The 24,807-nt window shown below is 38.8% G+C and overlaps 1 protein-coding gene across 1 annotated transcript in view; it reads right to left on the bottom strand.

The window, feature by feature from the left end:
* Window positions 1-24,807, bottom strand: part of PLBD1 (phospholipase B domain containing 1) — a 52,967-nt gene that overhangs the window by 16,656 nt on the left and 11,504 nt on the right. The window contains exons 4-5 of the mRNA XM_061206502.1: window positions 21,112-21,252; window positions 20,555-20,699 (exon numbers count right to left, since the gene is read on the bottom strand). Of these exons, the coding sequence (XP_061062485.1) occupies window positions 20,555-20,699; window positions 21,112-21,252 (286 nt within the window). The remainder of the gene's footprint in view (window positions 1-20,554; window positions 20,700-21,111; window positions 21,253-24,807) is intronic.

Here is a 24,807-nt window from a genome sequence, read left to right as displayed (position 1 = left end):
GAAATAGTTAATCAAGTCCAGGAAGCACAGAGAGTCCCATACAGGATAAATCCAAGGAGAAACACACCAAGACACATATTAATCAAACTATCAAAAATTAAATATAAAGAAAACATATTAAAAGCAGCAAGGGAAAAACAACAAATAACACACAAGGGCATCCCCATAAGGTTAACAGCTGATCTTTCAGCAGAAACTCTGCAAGCCAGAAGGGAGTGGCAGGATATACTTAAAGTGATGAAGGAGAAAAACCTACAACCAAGATTACTCTACCCAGCAAGGATCTCATTCAGATTTGATGGAGAAATTAAAACCTTTACAGACAAGCAAAAGCTGAGAGAGTTCAGCACCACCAAACCAGCTTTATAACAAATGCTAAAGGAACTTCTCTAGGCAAGAAACACAAAAGAAGGAAAACACCTACAATAACAAACCCAAAACATTTAAGAAAATGGGAATAGGAACATACATATCGATAATTACCTTAAATGTAAATGGATTAAATGCTCCCACCAAAAGACACAGACTGGCTGAATGGATACAAAAACAAGACCCATATATATGCTGTCTACAAGAGACCCACTTCAGACCTAGAGACACATACAGACTGAAAGTGAGGGGATGGAAAAAGATATTCCATGCAAATGGAAATCAAAAGAAAGCTGGAGTAGCAATTCTCATATCAGACAAAATAGACTTTAAAATAAAGACTATTACAAGAGACAAAGAAGGACACTATATAATGATCAAGGGATCGATCCAAGAGGAAGGTATAACAATTGTAAATATTTGAGCACCCAACATAGCAGCACCTCAATACATAAGGCAAATGCTGAGAGCCATAAAAGGGGAAATCGACAGTAACACAATCATAGTAGGGGACTTTAACACCCCACTTTCACCAATGGACAGATCATCCAAAATGAAAATAAATAAGGAAACACAAGCTTTAAATGATACATTAAACAAGATGGACTTAATTGATATTTATAGGACATTCCACCCAAAAACAACAGAATACACATTTTTCTCAAGTGCTCATGGAACATTCTCCAGGATAGATCATATCTTGGGTCACAAATCTAGCCTTGGTAAATTTAAAAAAATTGAAATCGTATCAAGTATCTTTTCCGACCACAACGCTATGAGACTAGATATCAATTACAGGAAAAGATCTGTAAAAAATACAAACACATGGAGGCTACACAATACACTACTTAATAACGAAGTGATCACTGAAGAAATCAAAGGGGAAATCAAAAAATACCTAGAAACAAATGACAATGGAGACACGACGACCCAAAACCTATGGGATGCAGCAAAAGCAGTTCTAAGAGGGAAGTTTATAGCAATACAAGCCTACATCAAGAAACAGGAAACATCTCGAATAAACAACCTAACCTTGCACCTAAAGCAATTAGAGAAAGAAGAACAAAAAAACCCCAAAGCTAGCAGAAGGAAAGAAATCATAAAGATCAGATCAGAAATAAATGAAAAAGAAATGAAGGAAACAATAGCAAAAATCAATGAAACTAAAAGCTGGTTCTTTGAGAAGATAAACAAAATTGATAAACCATTAGCCAGACTCATCAAGAGAAAAAGGGAGAAGACTCAAATCAACAGAATTAGAAATAAAAAAGGAGAAGTAACCACTGACACTGCAGAAATACAAACGATCATGAGAGATTACTACAAGCAACTCTATGCCAATAAAATGGACAACCTGGAAGAAATGGACAGATTCTTAGAAATGCACAACCTGCTGAGACTGAACCAGGAAGAAATAGAAAATATGAACAGACCAATCACAAGCACTGAAATTGAAACTGGGATTAAAAATCTTCCAACACACAAAAGCCCAGGACCAGATGGCTTCACAGGCGAATTCTATCAAACATTTAGAGAAGAGCTAACACCTATCCTTCTCAAACTCTTCCAAAATATTGCAGAGGGAGGAATATTGCAGAGGTTTTGATACCAAAACCAGACAAAGATGTCACAAAGAAAGAAAACTACAGGCCAATATCACTGATGAACATAGATGCAAAAATCCTCAACAAAATACTAGCAAACAGAATCCAACAGCACATTAAAAAGATTATACACCATGATCAAGTGGGGTTTATTCCAGGAATGCAAGGATTCTTCAATATACGCAAATCAATCAACGTGATACATCATATTAACAAATTGAAGGAGAAAAACCATATGATCATCTCAATAGATGCAGAGAAAGCTTTCGACAAAATTCAACACCCATTTATGATAAAAGCCCTGCAGAAAGTAGGCATAGAGGGAACTTTCCTCAACATAATAAAGGCCATATATGACAAACCCACAGCCAACATTGTCCTCGATGGTGAAAAACTGAAACCATTTCCACTAAGATCATGAACAAGACAAGGTTGCCCACTCTCACCACTATTATTCAACATAGTTTTGGAAGTGTTAGCCACAGCAATCAGAGAAGAAAAAGAAATAAAAGGAATCCAAATCAGAAAAGAAGAAGTAAAGCTGTCACTGTTTGCAGATGACATGATACTATACATAGAGAATCCTAAAGATGCTACTAGAAAACTACTAGAGCTAATCAATGAATTTGGTAAAGTAGCAGGATACAAAATTAATGCACAGAAATCTCTTGCATTCCTATACACTAATGATGAAAAATCTGAAAGTGAAATTAAGAAAACACTCCCGTTTACCATTGCAACAAAAAGAATAAAATATCTAGGAATAAACCTACCTAAGGAGACAAAAGACCTGTATGCAGAAAATTATAGGACACTGATGAAAGAAATTAAAGATGATACAAATAGATGGAGAGATATACCATGTTCTTGGATTGGAAGAATCAACATTGTGAAAATGACTCTGCTACCCAAAGCAATCTACAGATTCAGTGCAATCCTTATCAAACTACCACTGGCATTTTTCACAGAACTAGAACAAAAAATTTCACTATTTGTATGGAAACACAAAAGACCCCGAATAGCCAAAGCAATTTGAGAACGAAAAATGGAGCTGGAGGAATCAGGCTCCCTGACTTCAGACTATATTACAAAGCTACAGTAATCAAGACAGTTTGGTACTGGCACCAAAACAGAAATATAGATCAATGGAACAGGATAGAAAGCCCAGAGATAAGCCCACGCACATATGGTCACCTTATCTTTGATAAAGGAGGCAAGCATATACAGTGGAGAAAAGACAGCCTCTTCAATAAGTGGTGCTGGGAAAATTGGACAGGTACATGTAAAAGTATGAAATTAGAACACTCCCTGACACCATACACAAAAATAAACTCAAAATGGATTAAAGACCTAAGTGTAAGGCCAGACACTATCAAACTCTTAGAGGAAAACATAGGCAGAACACTCTATGACATAAATCACAGCAAGATCCTTTTTGACCCAGCTCCTAGAGAAATGGAAATAAAAACACAAATAAACAAATGGGACCTAATGAAACTTAAAAGCTTTTGCACAGCAAAGGAAACCATAAACAAGACCAAAAGACAACCCTCAAAATGGGAGAAAATATTTGCAAATGAAGCAACTGACAAAGGATTAATCTCCAAGATTTACAAGCAGCTCATGCAGCTCAATAACAAAAAAACAAACAACCCAATCCAAAAATGGGCAGAAGACCTAAACAGACATTTCTCCAAAGAAGATATACAGATTGCCAACAGACACATGAAAGAATGCTCAACATCATTAATCATTAGAGAAATGCAAATCAAAACTACAATGAGGTATCATCTCACACTGGTCAGAATGGCCATCATCAAAAAATCTAGAAACAATAAATGCTGGAGAGGGTGTGGAGAAAAGGGAACACTCTTGCACTGTTGGTGGGAATGTAAATTGATACAGCCACTATGGAGAACAGTATGGAGGTTCCTTAAAAAACTACAAATAGAACTACCATACGACCCAGCAATCCCACTACTGGGCATATACCCTGAGAAAACCATAATTCAGAAAGAGTCATGTACCAAAATATTCATTGCAGCTCTGTTTACGATAGCCAGGACATGGAAGCAACCTAAGTGTCCACCATCGGATGAATGGATAAAGAAGATGTGGCACATATATACAATGGAATATTACTCAGCCATAAAAAGAAATGAAATGGAGGTATTTGTAATGAGGAGGATGGAGTTAGAGTCTGTCATACAGAGTGAAGTAAGTCAGAAAGAGAAAAAGAAATACAGTATGCTAACACATATATATGGAATCTAAGGAAAAAAAAAAAGGTCATGAAGAACCTAGTGGCAAGACGGGAATAAAGACACAGACCTACTAGAGAATGGACTTGAGGATATGGGGAGGGGGAGGGGTGAGATGTGACAGGGTGAGAGAGTGTCATGGACATATATACACTACCAAATGTCAAGTAGATAGCTAGTGGGAAGCAGCCGCATAGCACAGGGAGATCAGCTCGGTGCTTTGTGACCACCTAGAGGGGTGGGATAGGGAGGGTGGGAGGGAGGGAGATGCAAGAGGGAAGAGATATGGGAACATATGTATATGTATAACTGATTCACTTTGTTATAAAGCAGAAAGTAACACACCATTGTAAAGCAATTATACTTCAATAAAGATGTTTAAAAAAAAAAAAATTCCAATGACATTTTTCACAGAAACGGAACAAAAATCCTAAAATTTATATGGAACTACAATAGACCCCAGATAGCCAAAACAATCCTGAGAAAAAAGAACAAAACTGGAGGTGTCACACATCTTGATTTCAAATGATATTACACAGCTATAGTAATCAAAACAGCATGATATTGGCAGAAAAACAAACACAGAGATCAATGGAAGAGAATTGAGAGCCCAGAAATAAACTCACATATACATGGACAATCAATTTATGACAAAGGAACAAAGAACATACAATGGAGAAAGTATAGTCTGTTTAACAAACGGTGTTGGGAAAACTGGACAGCCACATGCAAAAGAATGAAACTAGACCACTATCTTACATTATACACAAAAATCAACTCACAATGGATTAAAGACTTGAATGTAAGATCTGAAACCATAAAACTCCTAGAAGAAAACATAGGCAAGATGCTCTTTGATATTGGTTTTAGCAATATCTTTCTGAATATGTCTCCTCAGGAAAGGAGAACAAAAGCAAAAATAAACACATGGGACCTCATCAAACTAAAAAGCTTCTTCACAGCAAAAGAAACCATTAACAAATTGAAAAGACAACCTACCAAATGAGGGAAGATATTTGCAAATCATATATCCAATGACAGGTTAATGTCCAAAATATATAAAGAACTCATACAACTTAACAACAGAAAAACAAACAACCCAATTTTAAAATGGGCAGAGAAGCTAAAAAGACATTTTTCCAAAGAAGATACAGATGGCCAACAGGCACATACAAGGAAGTTCAACATCACTCTTATTAGGGAAATGCAAATCAAAATCACAATGAGATATCACCTCATGCCTGTTAGAATGGCTACCATCAAAAAGGTAGAAAAAACAAGTGATGGAGAGAACGTGGAGAAAAGGGAACCCTCATACACTGTTGGTGGGAAGGTAAAGTGGTGCAGCCACAGTGGAAAACAATATGGAAGTTCCTCAAAAGATTAAGAATAGAACTAACATATGACCCAGCTATTCCACTTCTGGGTATTTATTGAAAGAATATGAAAACACTAATTGGAAAAAGATATATGCGGCTCTATGCTCATTGCAGCATTCTTTGCAAATAGCTAACATATGGAAACAACTTAAGTGCCCATAGACACATGAACGGATAAAGAGGATGTGGGGTGTGTGTGTGTGTGTGTGTGTGTGTGTGTGTGTGTGTGTATGATGGAATACTACTAAGCCATAAAAAGATGAAATCTTGCCATCTGTGACAGCATGGATGGACCTTGAATGTATTATGCTAAGTGAAGTAAGTCAGATGGAGAAAGACAAATATCATATGATTTCACTCATACGTGGAATACAAAAATAAATGAACAAACCAAACAAAAACAAACACATAGATACAGTGAACAGAGTAGCAGTTACCAGAGGGGAAGGGTGGCAGGGGGATGGCAAAATGGATAAAGGGGGTCAACTGCATGGTGATGAATGGAAGCTAAACCTTTGGGAATGAGCACGCTGTAGTGTATACAGAAGTCGAAATATAATATTTAGGTACACAAAAAACTGATATAATGTTATAAACCATTAAAAAATAAAATAAAAAATTTAAAATGTGCTTATTTGCATATCACATGCATTAGCTGCTCCAAACCTCTGAAGACCACACACATTCCTTCCTTCCAAAAGAGTAGATTCACTGACAAAGGACATAAATGACATACAACTCAGGGTCAGGAGTGTGGGTCACGATTGTAAAAATAGCTGTGCTGCATTTCCTCACCCCTCCCTCTATCCATACTCAGCAATGGGACTTTGCAACATCTCCCAGAAAGAGGCATTGTCTGTTTCCCCATCTCTTAAATCTGAGCTGGATCTGGAACTTGCTTCGGCTAACAAAATGCGCCAGTTCTGAGTCTAGGCCTCAGGAGACCTTGCATACTTCTTCTCACCTCTTGTAACCCTGTTACAGCAGTGTAAACCAGCCCAGTCTAATTTAGTCTCTGGGATGGGAGACCACGTGCAGGAGGGCCAGCCTCTAGCTGGCCAGTCGCCCAACGTGCTGGAGAGTTCATCCAAGGTCAGCAGAGCTGCCCACCCAACCCCAGCCAACCTCAGATGCACGATGTGCCCAGCTGAGACACCAGAAAGAACCATTTAGCTGACGTGTGGACTCAAAAGCAATAATAATCACGTTTCCAGCACAAAATTTGGAGGTTCAGCAGTAGCTAATATAATAATAGTAATCCAATTATACAACATATTTTGTTTTGAAATGTCTTACTGCCATTTGATTTTTAAAAAATTTTTATTTTATTTTATTTTGATTCTTTTCTCTCTTTTTTAAAAAATTTATTTATTTATTTATTTCTGGCTGCGCTGGGTCCTCACTGTTCCCCGCAGGCTTTCTCCAGTTGCAGAGAGTGGGGGCTACTCTTTGTTGCGGTGTGCGGTCTTCTCACTGCGGTGGCTTCTCTTGTTGCGGAACACGGGCTCTAGGTGCGCGGGCTCAGTAGTTGTGGCATGCAGGTTCCGTAGCTGTGGCTCGCGGGCTCTAGAGCACAGGCTCAGTAGTTGTTGTGCATGGGCTTAGTTGCTCCGCGGCATGTGAGATCTTCCCGGACCAGGGCTCGAACCCATGTCTCCTGCATTGGCAGGCAGATTCTTAACCACTGCGCCACCAGGGAAGCCCTGCCATTTGATTTTAACACAGATGGATGTGACACTTTGGGAACTCTTTTCTTTCATTTTTTTTTAAAAAGAGAAAAAACAAAATAACATCTTGGCACCATACTCAGCCTTTCTGCTCAGCTTTTTCCCACAGCTGAAGAGGAACAGTATCACTTCTCAGACCGGTGGAAAGCACCCACCTATGCTGGGCTGTCTGATTTCTCTAAGCCAGTCTGATAGTCAATAAATTTTTATTAAACACTTACTGTATCTCAAGCACTGTGCAATGGGTCTCAGCCCAGAGACTGTATCAGAATTCCCTCAGGAGCTTCTTCAGAAGGCATATGCCCAGACTGCCCTCTCTGCCCACCTCTGCTCCCCTCTGAGTCTCCACCAGAACTCCTATGTAAGGTTACTGTCTACAGCGGGAAAGTCTTCCGCCTCCTGCCTAAGAAAAGGCAGCCTGTGCTCTCCTTGTTATCCCAGGACATGAAATCCTCCAGCCGTTTATTCTGTCCACTCTGCAATGGACTCTGTCTTCCTACCTTCCAGAATGGCATTCATTTATTTCTCTTCCTGCCAAGATCCTAACTGGAACCAATCAATTTCCCCTTCACTTTCCAGTAATTATTCTTCTATCAAGTGTGTATTTTTTTTTAGCACATTTCTGCTTAATCCTGCAATAGGAAGGTGATCAATGAAGGATTCATACTATTAGATATTCAAGCACATGAAGCCATACTCTGGAGTTTGAATATCCTGCAGTGGTCCAAATAAAAGAATTAGTATAATTCTAATTCTAAGATAATAATAATAATCTCTTAAAGATTATAGAAAGTAATTATGAAGAGGTGGCTTACATTTAACCAATATTCTGTTATTATCCACATAAAATTGTTTTTCTTCAATAATAAATTATTTATTTTAGGTTATATTATTTGCTTGTTTACTGTTTCCTTTTCCATCTATCCCATAGCATGTAAGTTCCACCAGGGCAGGAACTTTTTCTGTCTTGTTCACTCCAGCGCCAAGAAAAGGATTTGACACATAGTAGGTGCTCAATAAATAACTGTTAAATCCAAGGAAGAAAGAGAAGATGGTGGTCACTAACATATACTGTGTACCTACGACACACCAGAAACCTTGCTTTAGAAGGATGGATACCATCATTTGATCTTCACAAAAAGAGCACTTAGATGAGCTAATTAAAAAAATATTTAGCTATTTAAAGCTAATAAACAGCATTGTCAGGAATAAATTTAGGACTGAACCTTAACACATGCCTTTTCCACTACAACATACGCCTGACAAATGTGAGGGAAACAGATAGGTAGTCATTGCAAACAGTGACAACACTTATACACAATAGAGCAAATACATTTGAAGCAATTGGGAAGAGAGTGAATCATGGGGGGGTTGCATGTTTAGACAGGGTGGTGTTGGGGAAAATCACCTTATGACCAGTCAGTCAAGAAAAGTGTGGAGGGCTTCCCTGGTGGTGCAGTGGTTGAGAATCTGCCTGCCAATGCAGGGGACAGGGGTTCAAGCCCTGGTCTGGGAGGATCCCACGTGCCGCGGGGCAACTGGGCCCGTGAGCCACAGCTGCTGAGCCTGTGCGTCTGGAGCCTGTGCTCCGCAACAAGAGAGGCCGCGACGGTGAGAGGCCCGCGCACCGCGATGAAGAGTGGCCCCCGCTCGCCCAACTAGAGAAAGCCCTCGCACAGAAACGAAGACCCAACACAGCAAAAATAAAAATAAATAAAAAGAAAAAGAAAAGTGTGGAAAATAAGGTGGGATTTCTGGAAAGACAGAAGGGAGGAAGCTTCCTTAGCTAGGTGGGGAAAGATGTTCAAGACAGCTGTGGCCTGGCAGAAGTCATCAGTATCCTGGGATGGTGCCAAAGAGGAATACAAAACAAAAGAAAGGTATTGATACTTAGGAAAGCAGAAATGAAGTGCTACAAAATCTATCTATGGTCCTTTGGAATGGGTGCCCTAGTTCTACTTTTATTTCTTCTCCTCCTTTGGTTCTACTTTTTAAAGGCAGAAGATATGAATCTTGGCATGTGTTAAATCACAGATTGTTTGTATATATTTCAGCCTTATGATCAAAGGATCTAAGATAAAAGAGGTAACAGGAAATTAATAAAAATAATTATACTATTACATTAAAAAGGTTTACAACTACAGAGGCAATTTAATAACACATGAAAGTAATAACATTATGGATTATGAAGGAGACTTGACTACATTTTCTTGGGGCTTTGACACCATTCTTTTATCTTCCTGTACACCTACCTTCAAGTATTTGAACTTTAAACAGGAGAAGGCTGAGCAAAGTCATGGCTACCCAGACCAGAAAGGATGCCAGAGTCTGAAAGGATGGGCTTGTACCCAATATGTTAGAATCACCTAAGGTGCTTGTTACAAATGCACCAGCCCAGATCAACTAAATAAGAATTCTTATGGATGGCACTTTAGAATCTGCATTTTTAGCAAGCTCCAGAGGAAATTTTAAGGGGTGTGTACATGTGTGTGGGAGGTGATGGGATGCCCAGATGTAATGCAAAGTAGGAACACATGCATGCTTGGTGAAACACACTAAGTGTGTTCCAGAGAGCTCCACTTACAGATAATTAAGCATGAAGCCTCAGCCTCATAGGGATCATCATTATTTACAGTAATCCTCAATTAAAACACTTTGAATAGGTTCCAGCTTTTGTTCCCACACAAAAGCTCCACCCACCTGGCATCCCAGGAGGCCCTTTGAGTTCATGACTTTCGGTTTTAACCATTTAACTTAGATACAAACAGAACCATTTCTGAAAACAAAAAATGGGTACTTTATAGTCAGATATGTTGTGTTTGAACCCCAGTGCCCAACTTCTGAGCAGTGTGGTTTTGAGCTGGCTATTTAATTTCTCTGAACCTGTTTCTTTATTTGAAAAATGCTGATACAATACCCTCCTTGTTAGGTTTTTATGAAAATTAAGTGACATAATACACACCAAATGTGTATTATGCATACACAGAGTGTCAGTTATAATGCCAGGCACATAAATAGGAGCTAAACAAACATTACTTCTTTTCTTTTTATTTCAATAACAAGTTAAGCACAAACGATTTTAAGGTAACTTACTTAAAACTTGGGTGCTGCCTAATTCCCATAAAACTAGTTGGGTGCTATTCATGTCATTCATCATCAGGGTGGCTACAAAGGATTAGCTTCAAGGTCCAATCCCTGTGCTGAACATACAGGTTTGCATCTGAGATGCCTTGATACCAATTCATGAACATCTCGGACTCTTCTTTTCAAATCAGGGGTATAAAAGGGACGGCAGGATGAAGAGAAAACAAGGAGCTTGTGATATATTGACAGATGATGACCTCTTAGGCAGCCCCTCCTCCACCGCTCACTGCATTCTCCGTCTGTCTTTCTCCAGTTTCCACTTGCCCACATCAGAAGGGGTTATCTGTAACCTGTCTGCCTGTTTCCTTTCTCTTTTCTTCCCATTATCTTTTCCTCCTTCCTTCCTTTTCTCCTTTCCTCCTTCCTTGCATAAATATTTGTTCAGTGATTACAATGTGCAAGGCTCTCTGCTGGCCCTGAGGATGCAGACATGAATACAGAACGTGGGCTCTGAAGAAACTGTGCACAAGGCACCAAAGAAGCTGAAAGGAGGGGTAGCTGACTCAGCCTGAAAATTAGCGAAGGCTTCGACGAGGAGCTCTTGTGATACTTTTGTTAATACGGAAAACATTTGGGTAAAACGCATTAAAAGGCAATAAAAATGCTCATACCAAGGGTGAGTATTCCAATGGCAGCACAAAGAAATTAGATGATTTCTTCCACAAGTAAAAATGATAAACACTGTATAAAATTATTTAAAATAACTAGTTGAAGGTACTAGAAAATGACCAAAGGCAGGGTAAACTGAGCACTGATCCTATTAGTTAAGAATATGAGTATGGGGACTGCCCTGGTTGTCCAGTGGCTGAGACTCCGCGCTTCCACTGCAGGGGTCACAGGTTCAATCCCTGGTGGGGGAACTAAGATCCCGCATGCCGCACAGTGCGGCAAAACAAACAAACAAACAAATTTTTAAGAAAAGAATATGAGTATGTGGCTTCATTGCTTGAGTGCATTCCTTAATTCCCCACTGCCAGCTTTGGTGGTGGAAAACTGCAGCCATAGTGACTTGAGATGGTATTCAAAGTTCAGTGCTGTAGATATCTGAGAATTTAAGGGGGATTTTTTTTTTTTTTTTTTGGCTGCGTCACGTGGCATGCGGGATCTTAGTTCCCGGACCAGGGATCGAACCCATGCCCCCTGCAGTGGAAGCAGGGAGTCTTAACCACTGGACCACCAGGAAAGTCCCAAAGGGGGAAATTTTGAAAGCAAGAGAGAAGTATAGAAGAGCAGAGATCCAAAATCTGAACATAAGTTCTGCCTAGTTTCCTGGCTGACCACTAACTATGCAAGAATGTGAGAGATGCCAAAGAGCTTGGGATAAAACCAGAAAGAATTGAGAGATTTACCCTTGTAAGACCGAATTCTTACTGGTGAGATATACAAATCTGCTGCAACTTTGACAGAGGGTGCTCCCCTCCGAGCTCATATACAGCTCAGACTGCTCCAGCTATCAAAGGGCAAAATCCAGAGCTGGAAGAACAAGTGGAAATTTAGAGAAAACCTTAGAAACAAGAAAACCACGAGAGAGTTAGCTCTAAAATCTCAGCTAGTCCCTGCCAAACCCCTTGGCTCTCTATTAAACTACACTGATTAAACACAAAGTAAGTAGAAAAAAAGAAAATCATAAAGATAAGAATGAAAATAAATGAGGAAGAAAAATGGACAATAGGAAACAAATCAATGAAAATAAAATCTGGTTATTGGAAAATATCAATAAAATTTATACACCTCTAGCTAGACTGATAAAGAAAAAAGACATAATATCATGAATGATTAAAGGTACTTAGCTACAGATCCTACAGACATTAAAAGGTAAATAAAAATATTATAAATAACTTTATATCAATAAACATGATAAATTAGAGTCAATGGACAAATTCCTTGAAAGACACAAATTTTCAAAACTGACTCAAGAAGAATTAGAAAACCTGAATAGACCTATATTAATGAAAGAAATTGAACTCAAAACTTTCCAACAGATAAAATTCCATGTCTAGATGGCTTAATCAATGAATTCTTTAAAACATTTAAAGAAAAAAATAATTGCAGTCCTACACAAAGTCTTTCAGAAAGCATAGAGGGAAAAAATAATTCCAAACTCAGTTTATAAGAACAAGCTTACCCTAATACCAAAACTATTAAAAGAAAAGGAAACCACAGTCCAATATGTTTCATGAATACTAGATGAAAAAATCCTTAACAAAATATTAGTACGTTGAATAAAAAATAAATAAAAAAGAATAATATATTATGATTAAGTGGGGTTTATCCCAGGAATGCCAAGTTGATTTAATATCTGAAAATTAATCAGTGGAACTCACCATATTAATACAGGATGAATATCATATGATCAGATAGAAGCTGAGAACTGCACAAAATGCAGCATTCATTCATGATAAAAACATTAAGCAAAGTAGGAGGAGATGGGATCTTCTTTAACCTTATAAAGGGTATCCAAAAAGCCTACAATTAACATCATACTTAATGGTGAATGACCGAATACTTTTCCCCTTAAGATCAGGAACTAGGCAAAGATTTCCATGCCACTTCTAGTCTACAGTGTCCTGGAGGTCTCATCCAGTACATTCATGAAAGCAAACAAAGACATACAAGGTAAGGGAGAAGTAAAACTGTCTTTATGCAAAGATGGCCTGATTATGTATCTAGAAAAATCCCAAGAAATCTACAGAAAAGCTATTAGATTGATACATGAACTTAGAAAGTTCTCAAGAGAAAAAGTAAATATACAAAAAAATAATATTTCTATATTGTGGTGGTGTTTAACTTTCCACAAATTCCTTGACAATTTTCCCTTTAAAAGATAGATTCTAATTTCCTTTTCTTGAATGTGGGCTGATCATAATAACTTCCTTCTAATAAATAGAACGTGGTGGAAGTGACAGTATATGACTTCTGAGACTAGGTCATAATAGGTATTGCTGTCTCTGCCGTGTTCTTTCAGATCACTTGGTCTGGGGGAAACCAGGAATCCTGTCCTGAGGATACTTGAGCAGTCCTGTGAAGAGGCCCATGGAGGGGAATCAATTTCCCAGAACCATCTTATTGACCATGGAAGTGAGTCACCTTGGAAGTACATCCTTTAGCTTTAGTTAAGTTACCAGAGATTTCAGCCCCTCAGTCTCTGAGTCTTCAGCTAAAGCCCCAGATATAGTGAAGTAGAGACAAGCTCTCCTCACTGGGCCCTATCTAAGTTCCTTATCCATACAGACTATGAGATACTAAATGGTTATTGTCATTTCAAGTCACTAATTTTGGGGGTGATTTGTTATGTAGCGATAGATAACTAATGCATATATACAAGAAATGAACAATTGGAAAAAGGAATAAAAAATCGATTCTGATTACAGTAGCATCAAAAATCATTTAGGATTCAAATTAATTTAAGATATGTAAGACCCATATACTAAAAACTACAAAACATTGCTCAAATTAAAGAAGACCTAAATAAATAGAGAAACAATATTTGTGGGTTGGAAGACTCAGTATTACTGACAGGTTGATTACCTCTGATTGACTTAAACCTTCAATGCAATGGAAATCAGTAGATCTTTTTCTTGACATGAACAAATTTTATTTATTTTTATTTTTTAATACAATTTCTAACAGTCACGTTCCACTTACAGTTATTACAAAATATTGGCTATATTCCCCGTGTTGTACAATACATCCTTGTAGCCTATCTTACACCCAATAGTTTGTACCTCCCACTCTCCCTACCCTATAAACCCCTCCCCCACCTCCCCACTGGTAACCACTAGTTTGTTCTCTATATCTGTGAGTCTGCTTCTTTTTTGTTATATTCACTAGTTTGTTGTATTTTTTAGATTCCACATATAAGTGATATCACATAGTATTTGTTTTTCTCTGCCTGACATAAGTGAAATAATTCACTTAGCATAACGCCCTCTAAGTCCATCCATGTTGCTGCAAATGGCAAGATTTCATTCTTTATCATGGCTGAGTAATATTCCATTGTGTATATGTACCACATCTTCTTTATCCATTCATCTGTTGATGGACACTTATGGTGCTTCCATGTCTTGGCTATTGTAAATAATGCTGCTATGAACATTGGGGTGCATGTATCTTTTCAAGTTAGTATTATTGTTTTTTTTGGATATATACCCAGGAGTGGAATTCCTGGGTCATATGGTAGTTGTATTTTTAGTTTTCTGAGAAACTTCCATAATGTTTTCCACAGTGGCTGCACCAATTTATATTCCCACCAACAGTGTACGAGGGTTCCCTTTCTCAACATCCTTGCCAACATTTGTTATTTGTGTTCTTTTTGATGATAAGTAGATCTCTGCACTGCACTGTTCATGCAGTGGTAATGCCTACCTTTTCAATGCCGTCATCCCCTATGGGATTCTTGACTGTATAGCCAAAATCAAGAGTTGTCTGTATACAGTATCCTGGCGGAGGACTAGCCAGGGCTTTTATCTTCCTTTGCCCTATCACCTCTTAGGTAAAACAGACCATGGCTATTCAAAACCTTCTTTTTTTGCTTCAATAGTACAGGGCCACCTTTCTTAGAGTATCCAGAGCTTCAGGCAAGTAACTTTTGCAGGGCCCCTGCCTATATAAACAATTTGATTAAGAAATATATGGGAGGGAGGGAGATGCAAGAGGGAAGAGATATGGCAACATATGTATATGTGTAACTGATTCACTTTGTTGTAAAGCAGAAGCTAGCACACCATTGTAAAGCAATTATACTTCAATAAAGATGTTTAAAAAAAAAAAAAAAAAAAGAAATATATGACAAAATTCAAGGGCCCATGTGAGGTATAGTGATTTATTAATGAAGATTTAGAATAATGAGTAAAGAAACATACTAAGGTATTTGTCTATCATCCAATCAGTGTATGTGATGATGCTTTGTAATGTCCAGGCACCACCTCTTTGTATTCTTTAGAGTCCGATGCATTATTTCTGGAAAATTTTATATCTCCCTTCATGAGCAAAAAGCAGCAATACTATTATTACTCTCAAAGCCATGACTCTTTGTAACCTGTTTGCACTGAAACAACATAGATTTCTTTGCCTCTGCAGTTCCTTAGCGCCATTTACTTAATGACTCTGCAACGTTTATCATGTCACCTGTGAATACTGAATTCTAATGACTGTCTCAGAAATCATTACTGTGTTTTGTAAATCATGACCACAATGGCAAGTCTTACCCACAGTATTAAGAAAATGTGAATGATAATTCTTCTTCTGGTCATTAAAGTTACATTCAGAATTTTATAGAGTAAACATACATCAACGTATTTCCAACTTTCGCCTGTCTTCTCTCAGACTTCTTATGCTATAATCAGTGCTCTCCTAGAATGTGGTCTCTGTCCATGCTGCCTACACCCCTACCTTTGATACACTCCCGCCTGTGGGTAGGAGAGGTGAGAAGCCTGAGGCAGGAGCCGGAAGAGCAGTCTCAACTGCTCCACAGAATATCCATCCAACTTGTAACCGACTCGTGAGAGTAGGAAGTCACCTCATCAACTGGAGGCATGAGATCTGTTACAAAGGCCTGGTTGTGTTAGAAAGCAAGGTTTTTAAAGCCCTTTTAGGGGCCAGGGCCAGCCCTCCCCACAGCACTGCTGAACACGTGGTGCAGAGCCTGCAGGGGGTGCCGTGACTGCCACAGGGGCCAGTGGGGGAGCATACAGAGTAAAGCTCACTTGTCACCTCCCCTGCTGCCCTTGGGTAGAAAGGAAGCAGCCCTGCAGTGAGAACACAGGTGAAAGCAGACGCTTAAGCCCAAGGGTAAGCGTGACCTTTGGCAGCCTAGGGCCTAGTGACAGTTGCAAAAACTGGGGCTCCAGCAAGTGTATAAGCTTTCTACCTGGGAAGTGTTGCCGAGCTGTAGTGTGGCCAAGGGGATGTACAAGGATGGTGTCTCCCAGCTTATGTCCCCTGGCAATGTCTCCTTAGCCTCTAGATGCATGGGAAACCTGAAGTCTGTCTGAAGCTGAAGCACCAGGCTAAGTAAACAGGTCTTTTTCACAGGGATACTTGGGTTTTATTTCAGCTTGCTGTCTGTGCAGTGCCCTGGGCGTGGTAGCCTGCCAAGAGCTGTCTTTCTGATCGCTACCGTCCTGTGGAGCTCAGGAATGCCAGGGCCCCTGGCCAGCAAGGCCAGGGGATCAAGAGGTGTCCCCTATGTGGATTGAATGTGCTCACTGGCTTTAGCAGGGCAGCTGGAGAGTGGAGGGGATGGGGCCCACTCACTGGCTTCAGAAAGGCAGCTCTTCAGCCCCAGCCAGGGGGCAGGGGAGTGTTGCAACCACTGCATGTGCAGACTTCAGCAAGGAAGTAGGACACTGCAACGACCACTCCCCCCTGCCTGTTTAGCTAGGCAGTGGGAGGGTGCTGCATCCAAGCTCACCCACCTGCGCTGGCATGCTAGGTGGAGAATGCACCAATGGCTTCCGCCAGCGCCTCTGCCTTCAGGACCATTTCAGTTGTCCCCTGCCTCTCCAGCCTTTAGATTGGCAAATGAATCTTCCTCACATATGGCACTTTCCAAACTGTTGCTATTTTGCTGGGTCTTGGGGTGAGTAAGACCACGTGCAAATCCTTTACTAGGGGAATCTCAGTTTCCTATAGCACTTTGGTACCCTTGGACATCAGCCCTGCTGGGTTTCTAAGCCAAACGTTTTGGGAGCTCATCATTCTGGCGCAGATCCCAGGGGCTGGGGTGCCTGGTGGGGGTCACCAATCCCTTGCTCCTCCTGGAGAAGCACCTGTCTCATGAGATCCCTCCGATCGCGTGTTGCTGCACACAATAAAGTGGGGTCTTTTGCAAGACCATGTCTCTACCTCTCCGACCTGTCTCAGTGTGGTCCTTTTATTCTCTGTTGTGGGAATCGTTCATTTCATTTTCAGATCTTTTTCAGAGGGAAATGATCCAAATGTAGCTGTAGATTTAGTGTGTCTGTGAGAGCAGGTGAGTTCAGAATCTTCCTACTCTGCCACCTTGGACCCCACCTTAAGTCCTTTCTAGATTAAGATGGAGGTTATTATATTAATTTATTTCCTTGAATAACTACCTGTATTTTTACGGAGTCAGCTGGGACTCTCGTGAACACAGAGCATGAGATTGGCTTAGATAAGCCTGGGTGAGCTGGGGTCGGCACATCCTTTTGCAATATTGATGAATGTACTGTGAAGGATTACTATTGTTCCTCCTATTCTCCTATGCTAGAGTACAGTTTTGGGAGTGCCCTTCCAACAATTCTTATTAGGCAATTATCCCTCAAGGATGCTGGCAAGGACAACAGGAACACTATTACTGCTATATGAATTCGGCAGTCATTTTTGACATCTTGTTTTCTTCTTGAAGAGGAATATCAATCTTCCATCTGTATATTGACTGACCATCTGCAAAACTTTATGTGGTTTGAGTTGCCTGGATTGTTGCCTCAGGCTTCTACATGTTCTGTTGGAAGCCTCTCTTGTCCTCCTCTCGTGGGCCAGACATTTTGTAATTCTAAAATGCAAATCTATTAATGTCACTTCCACTTGTCATCTTAATGGTCTTGCATTGCCCTTCATTCCCTCTCCCTGGCCTTCTCCACACTTTCTCTTGCCTATAGGCCTTTACATGTGCTGCTTGTTCCACATGGAACATTCTATCACCCCATTATCCCCATTGGCCTGGGGAATTTACACTTGCCTTTGTGTCTCAACCTAAATTTTACTTTCTCTTAAAAGCTATCTCATCATCCCCAAACTAGGCTTCTCTATTATTACACAAATCACACTTTAATCATTGCTTTTTTATTTGTGTCTATTTTTCACCAGAATGTAAAGTTTGTTAGAATAGGGGCTGCATTTGTCCTGTTTTTTCATCACAAATACTCTGCTTAGCACATTTTAATAGAAAATTGTAGATGAATAAATTATATCATGACTTGATCTATCGGTTCTGACTCAATAACTCTTAATATCCTTGTCCGTATCAGGAAGAGCCTCCAGGTCCTGCCCCTTTGAATACAAAACTGACACCACGCTCCTAACCCACTCAATCTATCATGGTACTCCTGCACCAAAGAAAAGCAACAAGTCACCTAGCGTATTTCTGGGATCAACAGCACATACACATGGCATAAAGTTCACGGTAAAGCTTAGTTTTATATCTATGCGATGAATTCCGTGTGGCTGATCCCATAACTAAACAATTCTTTGTAATATAAATAAAATTCTACATGTTTTTTCATGTTTGCTGTTGAGAACAAAGCAGTCCAGTTAGAGAAATTATGAATGACATTGCTCCACTGGCTCCTGTAAAAACATCTTGGAGTAAAAAAAAAAAAAAAAGTCTTTTGTTTTCTCTCAGTTTAATTGCTCTAAAAATCTCTATTATCTATATATCTACTTCTAAATCTATCTATTCTGGAAGCTATATATGCAAATATGAGCAAGGTCAAAAGTTTCATAGGAAATCCCTCCATGTCCTTCTCCATCACTACCTTTGGGATTCAAGACTATTAAGACTATGGAAGAACACCATTCTGCAGAGATTTCAAAGCAAAAATTTCAGGTAACAGCTGAACTTTGCATTTTATCACAAATAAGAGGAAGAGTATGAATATTTGACTGTCTCAGTATCTTGCTGTCCTTAAATTTCAGTCCAAAGGAACACAGAAGAATCAAAGCACAGTCTAACTTGGAGAAGGGAGTTCTCAGTCCCCCTCAGTACTAAAACAATTAAGCAAACTATGATAAAGATGAAATCAAAGTGGTCTCAAAGGAAGGATCCGGTCACAAGGACAGAAAGACATCACTTTATTCCCCTGGTCAGAATTCCCGCTAGGGTGATGTTAATATTATCAAGAACAACAGTGCCAGAAGGGACAATAATACTCTGACACAAATACTCTTACAAAGCTAGATATGACAGGTGGTTGGTATAACGACCCTGTAAGTTGCATATATGTAATTAAAGGTCAAAAGTATCCACATCACATCTGCATCGGACACTTAGATGTTTGGTAAGAATTTCCCCCTTGCCTTTGCTCATGATGTTTCCTGAAGAGGTTGCAAACCTGCAGTTGAGGGCAATTCCAGCTAGCAGACACACGTTTTGGGGTTCACACGGTGGGTTTTGTTTTTCAAATCCATATTTCTCTCTTGAGAAGCTAGAGGATATGGAAATACTGATCTCCACATGGCTGGGTGACAATAGTCAGTGGGAGCCGACTGGCTCCCTGTCAATGGACCATGTGTTTGCTACAGCTGTTTCCATTTCTATTTTCTTATACCAGCCCCTTTATTCATTTGCATCATCTTATGTCTCCTTTAGGTATAAGAGTTTGCAATCCCAACTCTACAAAGACCATCCTTCCCATCCATCTCTACCTGCTCAAATTCTAGTCATCGTTCATGGTTCATCTCAAATGTCCACCTTTTTCCTTTTCCCAAAAATCAGATGTGAGTTGTCCCTATTTTGAATACTGACAACATTTCTTACACTTCTTTTGTAGCCTATACAGTATCCAGTAATAATATTGTTCTCATCTGTATAGTACTTATCTTGTTTGTGTAAGATCTATAATCTTGTACATTCATTCACCCATCCACTCAGGAAAAATTTATTAAGTACTAGGTGCCACACACTAGGTAAACTACTGTGGAAACTGCAAAGAATAAGAGAAATGGATAAATCAACTATACTCCAATTAAAAAAAAAAGAAATCATAAAAAAAGAGAAATGGAGACAGGCTCTCAAGGAGATGCTGAGATCAGGATCTACCTCGCTCATCTTTGATTCCACTGCAGAGCCTAGGCAAGTGCCTTGTGCTTAATAAATACTCAATTGGCATTTGTTGAAGTGAACTTTTGTCAACCCTATTAACATAGTTTATGACATTCTATTAAATACAAGTATTAGAGCTATATTTCATAGCACTCTAAAAACCAATTTTCATTAATGTATGCTAATCACTAAACCTTTCTTCTTCCATTCCAGTTACTCTAAATCACTAAGGTTTTATCCTGAAATAGTACTCAAAGTACTCAGATGTCTCTCTAAATTTATTTACCTGGGTAACTGCTGAAAGAGAGGCGACTACTGCTGGTGTCTTTATCAATGATGTTGAAGTCCCAGTGTTTATATATCCTGAGCATGGCAGCATACGTGTACCAGCTTGAGTGAGCAAAAAAGATGTTCTCAAATCCAGGAAGAACCTATAGCCAGAATCATAGTGAAGTATACAGATAACTGACTACAAATGTAGGAAGTGTAGAGGGATTATGTCAATTAAGGCGTTTATTGCTGTTTTTGTTACTGGAAAATTAACCTTTAATGTGCACAAAACAGACAGAGTCTGTCCTAGCTTCCAAAATGGAAGATTCTGGATGGTGGGAGTGGCAGGTACATAGAGCACGGGAAAAATGATGGAAGAAACAGGTAACATCATGTACATCCAAGTCCCTCCATCAGTTCCTTCCAGTTCTTAACTTCTATGACAGAGGAACCCATGAGCTGATATGTAACTATAGCTGGGAGTGGTGAGATGTTACCATACTTGGGTGACATATAGAAAAAGTCCATATGGACCAGAAGAAGGACAAAGAGAAAGGCTGCCGCATGTCTCACCTTAATGAGAGCAGAGCAATGTCCCATGTCCCATCTCTTAAAAACCTCCAGGCCGGAGTTTTTTGTGGGAGAAAGTGAGGGAATCAGGTCCAGCAGATCTCCAACAGCATTCAGGAACTGAATCTGGAACAGGGTTATGGGCTGGGAAAAGACAGAGACTGCACTTAATATTGATTTCAGACAATCAGACGTCATTGTCTATTGTGAGGGCTCCTCTTGTTAGGTATCCATTACATTATTCCTTTGTGAAGGTTCCCTAATGTAACAGATACACTAGATTTTATTGTAGTTTATAAAGTGATTTTTATTACTTTATACTTTGTGAGACGTTTTAGCCTGTTAGCCACAGATTTTGGGAGTGGGTCCTATGAGAGTAAAATACACAGAGAACTCTGCTTGCATTCCTCTACAGCAGGTTTTTTCAGTCTTGGCACTAGTGATATTTGGGGCCAAATAAGTCTTTCTTGTTGGGCAGGGGGGCTGGGCATTGTAGGAAGTTTAGCAGCATCCCTGGCCTCTACCCACTAGATATCAGTAGCACCCTCCCAATTTTGACAACCCAAAATGTCTCTAGGCATTGCAAAATGTCCTCTGGTGAGAAGTCATCCTTAGCTGAGAAGCACGGCTTTACAGCAAAAATATTCAACTAAGGTGCTTTTGATTTTGATCGTATGTTTAACATAGGACTAACAGACTTGACAGCATTAAACCTGAAGCAATTATCAGTCTTGAACATGAACTCTGTGTTAACTAGAGAGCACTGCTCCAGCAAGATTCAAACCACCAGAGTCGCCCAGGGCTAGGCATCTACAAACAAATTGGTTTTCGGGCAGAGGTGGTAAGAAGACAAATACACATGACCATTTTAACAAAAGCAAAAGCAAGAAAAAAAAACCAAACCTGATTATTTATTTATATAAACATTCTCTTTGTTTTGTTTTTGAATAAGTAATCCATTCATTATTCAATATTTTTTTAAATTATAAGATCTATAGTGGAAATTCTCTTCACTCTTATCCTCTGTTCACTCAAGACCCACCCTGTCTCCAGCTTACCACTTTTATTGGTTTCTTGCGTATCTCTCTAGACTTTTAAAAATGTCTTACAAATACATTTTTTAACATAAACAATAGTGTGTTATATGTACTTCTCTTCACCTTGATTTTTTTCTCTTAATATCTTTTCATATCTTGGGGACCTTTCCATATTTGATATAAAACTCTTCCTCATGCTTTTAAACAGTATTTCAATGAATGGATGCATTATAATATTTTTAACCAGTATTTTATTGGTGACTTTCAGGTGGTTTCTAGTCTTTTGCTAATATAAATAATGTAACAATAGTCAGACTTGGACACATCATTTTGTATGTGTGTGAGTCTGTGTGTAGGATAGATCTCTAGAAATGATTTTGATTTTAATAGATGTTTCCAAATTGTCTTCATAGGGCTTATTTCAATTATACTAGTACAGCCTAACAACATATTAAACAATTAGTTTATTTCCAGTTTGATAGGTGAAAAACAGTATCTCATTGTAGTTTATACTGGCATTTCTTCTATTATGAGCACTGCTGAGCATATGGTTTAAAAATCTTTGGATTTATTTTTTGTGAACTGTGAATGTGCTTTATCTGTTTTTCTACTAGGTTATTCTTGTTTACCTACTTTTAAGAGTTCTTTAAGTATTAGAGAGATTAGTTCATTGTCTCCGAGATGAATTGCAATATATCTTTCAGTTTGTAATTTGCTTTTAAATTTTTTGCCTTTATTTTAAAAATTAAGAATGATACCATACATATGAAACAATAAAGATGTATATGCACAGTTTAAGGAAAAATAATAAACTCCTATTACCCACCTCACAGTTTAAAAAATAGATTAGCTGTGCCTTAGAAGTCACCAATCTCATCTCCCTTCCCTTCCCTACCAGTAGTAACCACTCTACTAAATTTCATGTTGTTCATTACTTGCTTTTATTATTTTATCATCTATGTATAAATCCTTAAACAATAATTTTTAAAACTTTTCCTGGTTTTGAATATGTACAAATAGAATCATACTGTGTTCATTCTTTTGCTCAAAATTATTTTTTGACATTTATCAATGTTGATCATGTGGAAATAGTTCATTCATTTTCATTCCTATATGGTATCCCATTACATGAATATATAGTGTCACAATATACTTATGATAAATATCTGGGGTGTTTCCGGTTCACAGCAAAACAATGGTACTGTGAACTTTTACGTACTTGGGCCCCATGTTCAAGAAACTATGTAACATCTGAGTGGATCTGCCAGGTTGTAGACTATGTGTTAGCCTCAAATGTTTCAAGTAATGTCCAATCATTTTCCAAAGTGGCTGTAATAGTTTACTTACTCCAATAGTGCTTGAGATTTCCCAGTTCTGCTGTGTAATAGGATCTCACTGTGGTTTTACTATGCATTTTCCTGAAATAGAGCTTTTCGTCACCTGTTTATTGGCCATATGTATTTCCTCTTCCATGAAATTCCTCTCGATGTTTTTGCCCACTGCCCATTTTTCTACTGAGTATTTTCTTTTTAACAATTTGTCGATGTTCTTTATGTATTTTAGATACAGATCCTTTGTTAGTTAAATGTATTGCAAATATCTTCTCCTGCTTTACATCTTATCTTTTCACTCTCTATACTGTCTTTTGATAAAAAGAAATTCTTATTTTAATTAGCTGAATTTGTCAATCTTTTTCTTCATGGTTAGTGCTTTTGTGTCTTAAGACATTGTTGCCTACCCTATGCCGTATCCTCCTAGTGAAGACTGAATGCTACTGGGTCTAGGCTATTGTCATTACTTCCAGGCTTTTTCAAGGGACAAAGCAAGGAAATGTGTACTATTTTTTTTTTTTTTTTTTGGCCGTGCCATGAGGTTTGCAGGATCTTAGGTTTGCAGGATCTTAGTTCCCCAAGCAGGGATTGAACCCAGACCACAGCAGTGAAAGTGCTGAGTCCTAACCACTGGACCACCAGGGAATTCCTGGGAAACGTGTATTTTTTAAAAGTAATGATTTGCTACCTATATTTCAACTTAAAAACAAAAACAAAAACACAGGATCTTTACTTCATTGATTTTTCTTATGCTGAAAATCTTGTTATCTAACATACTTATTTGCTTTATCTTACTATATCAAGTGAACTCTATCAAATTTCAAAATAGCAATATCAATATTTTCACTAAAGTAAGATTACAATTCAAGGTCGTTTGTTTTGGTTTTGGTTTTGGTGATTCTTCTTGTCTGTAGCATCTATTCCACTGAGGATGTACAGCAGTAACTGTGTTTTAAGGTCACTTGAAATAACTGCTGTCCGTATGGTTATGCCACAAACTTGATGCACCATTAGGTATATTTGTGTCAATTTGTTTGCAGATCTTAGGAAGTGCTTTGCTTTTAAAAAAATTTTTTTTTTTTTTAAAGAGACTTTTAAAAAAAAAATTTATTTTTATTTTTATTTTTTTTATTTATTTATGGCTGTGTTGGGTCTTCGTTTCTGTGCGAGGGTTTTCTCTAGTTGTGGCAAGCGGGGGCCACTCTTCATCGCGGTGCGCGGGCCTCTCACTGTCGCGGCCTCTCTTGTTGCGGAGCACAGGCTCCAGATGCGCAGGCTCAGTAATTGTGGCTCACGGGCCCAGTTGCTCCGTGGCATGTGGGATCTTCCCA

Source organism: Eubalaena glacialis, chromosome 11, assembly GCF_028564815.1.
Source record: "Eubalaena glacialis isolate mEubGla1 chromosome 11, mEubGla1.1.hap2.+ XY, whole genome shotgun sequence".
Lineage (NCBI taxonomy): Eukaryota > Metazoa > Chordata > Mammalia > Artiodactyla > Balaenidae > Eubalaena > Eubalaena glacialis.
The sequence above is the reverse complement of the archived record's forward strand: the minus strand, read 5'-3'. Positions and strand labels throughout refer to the sequence as shown.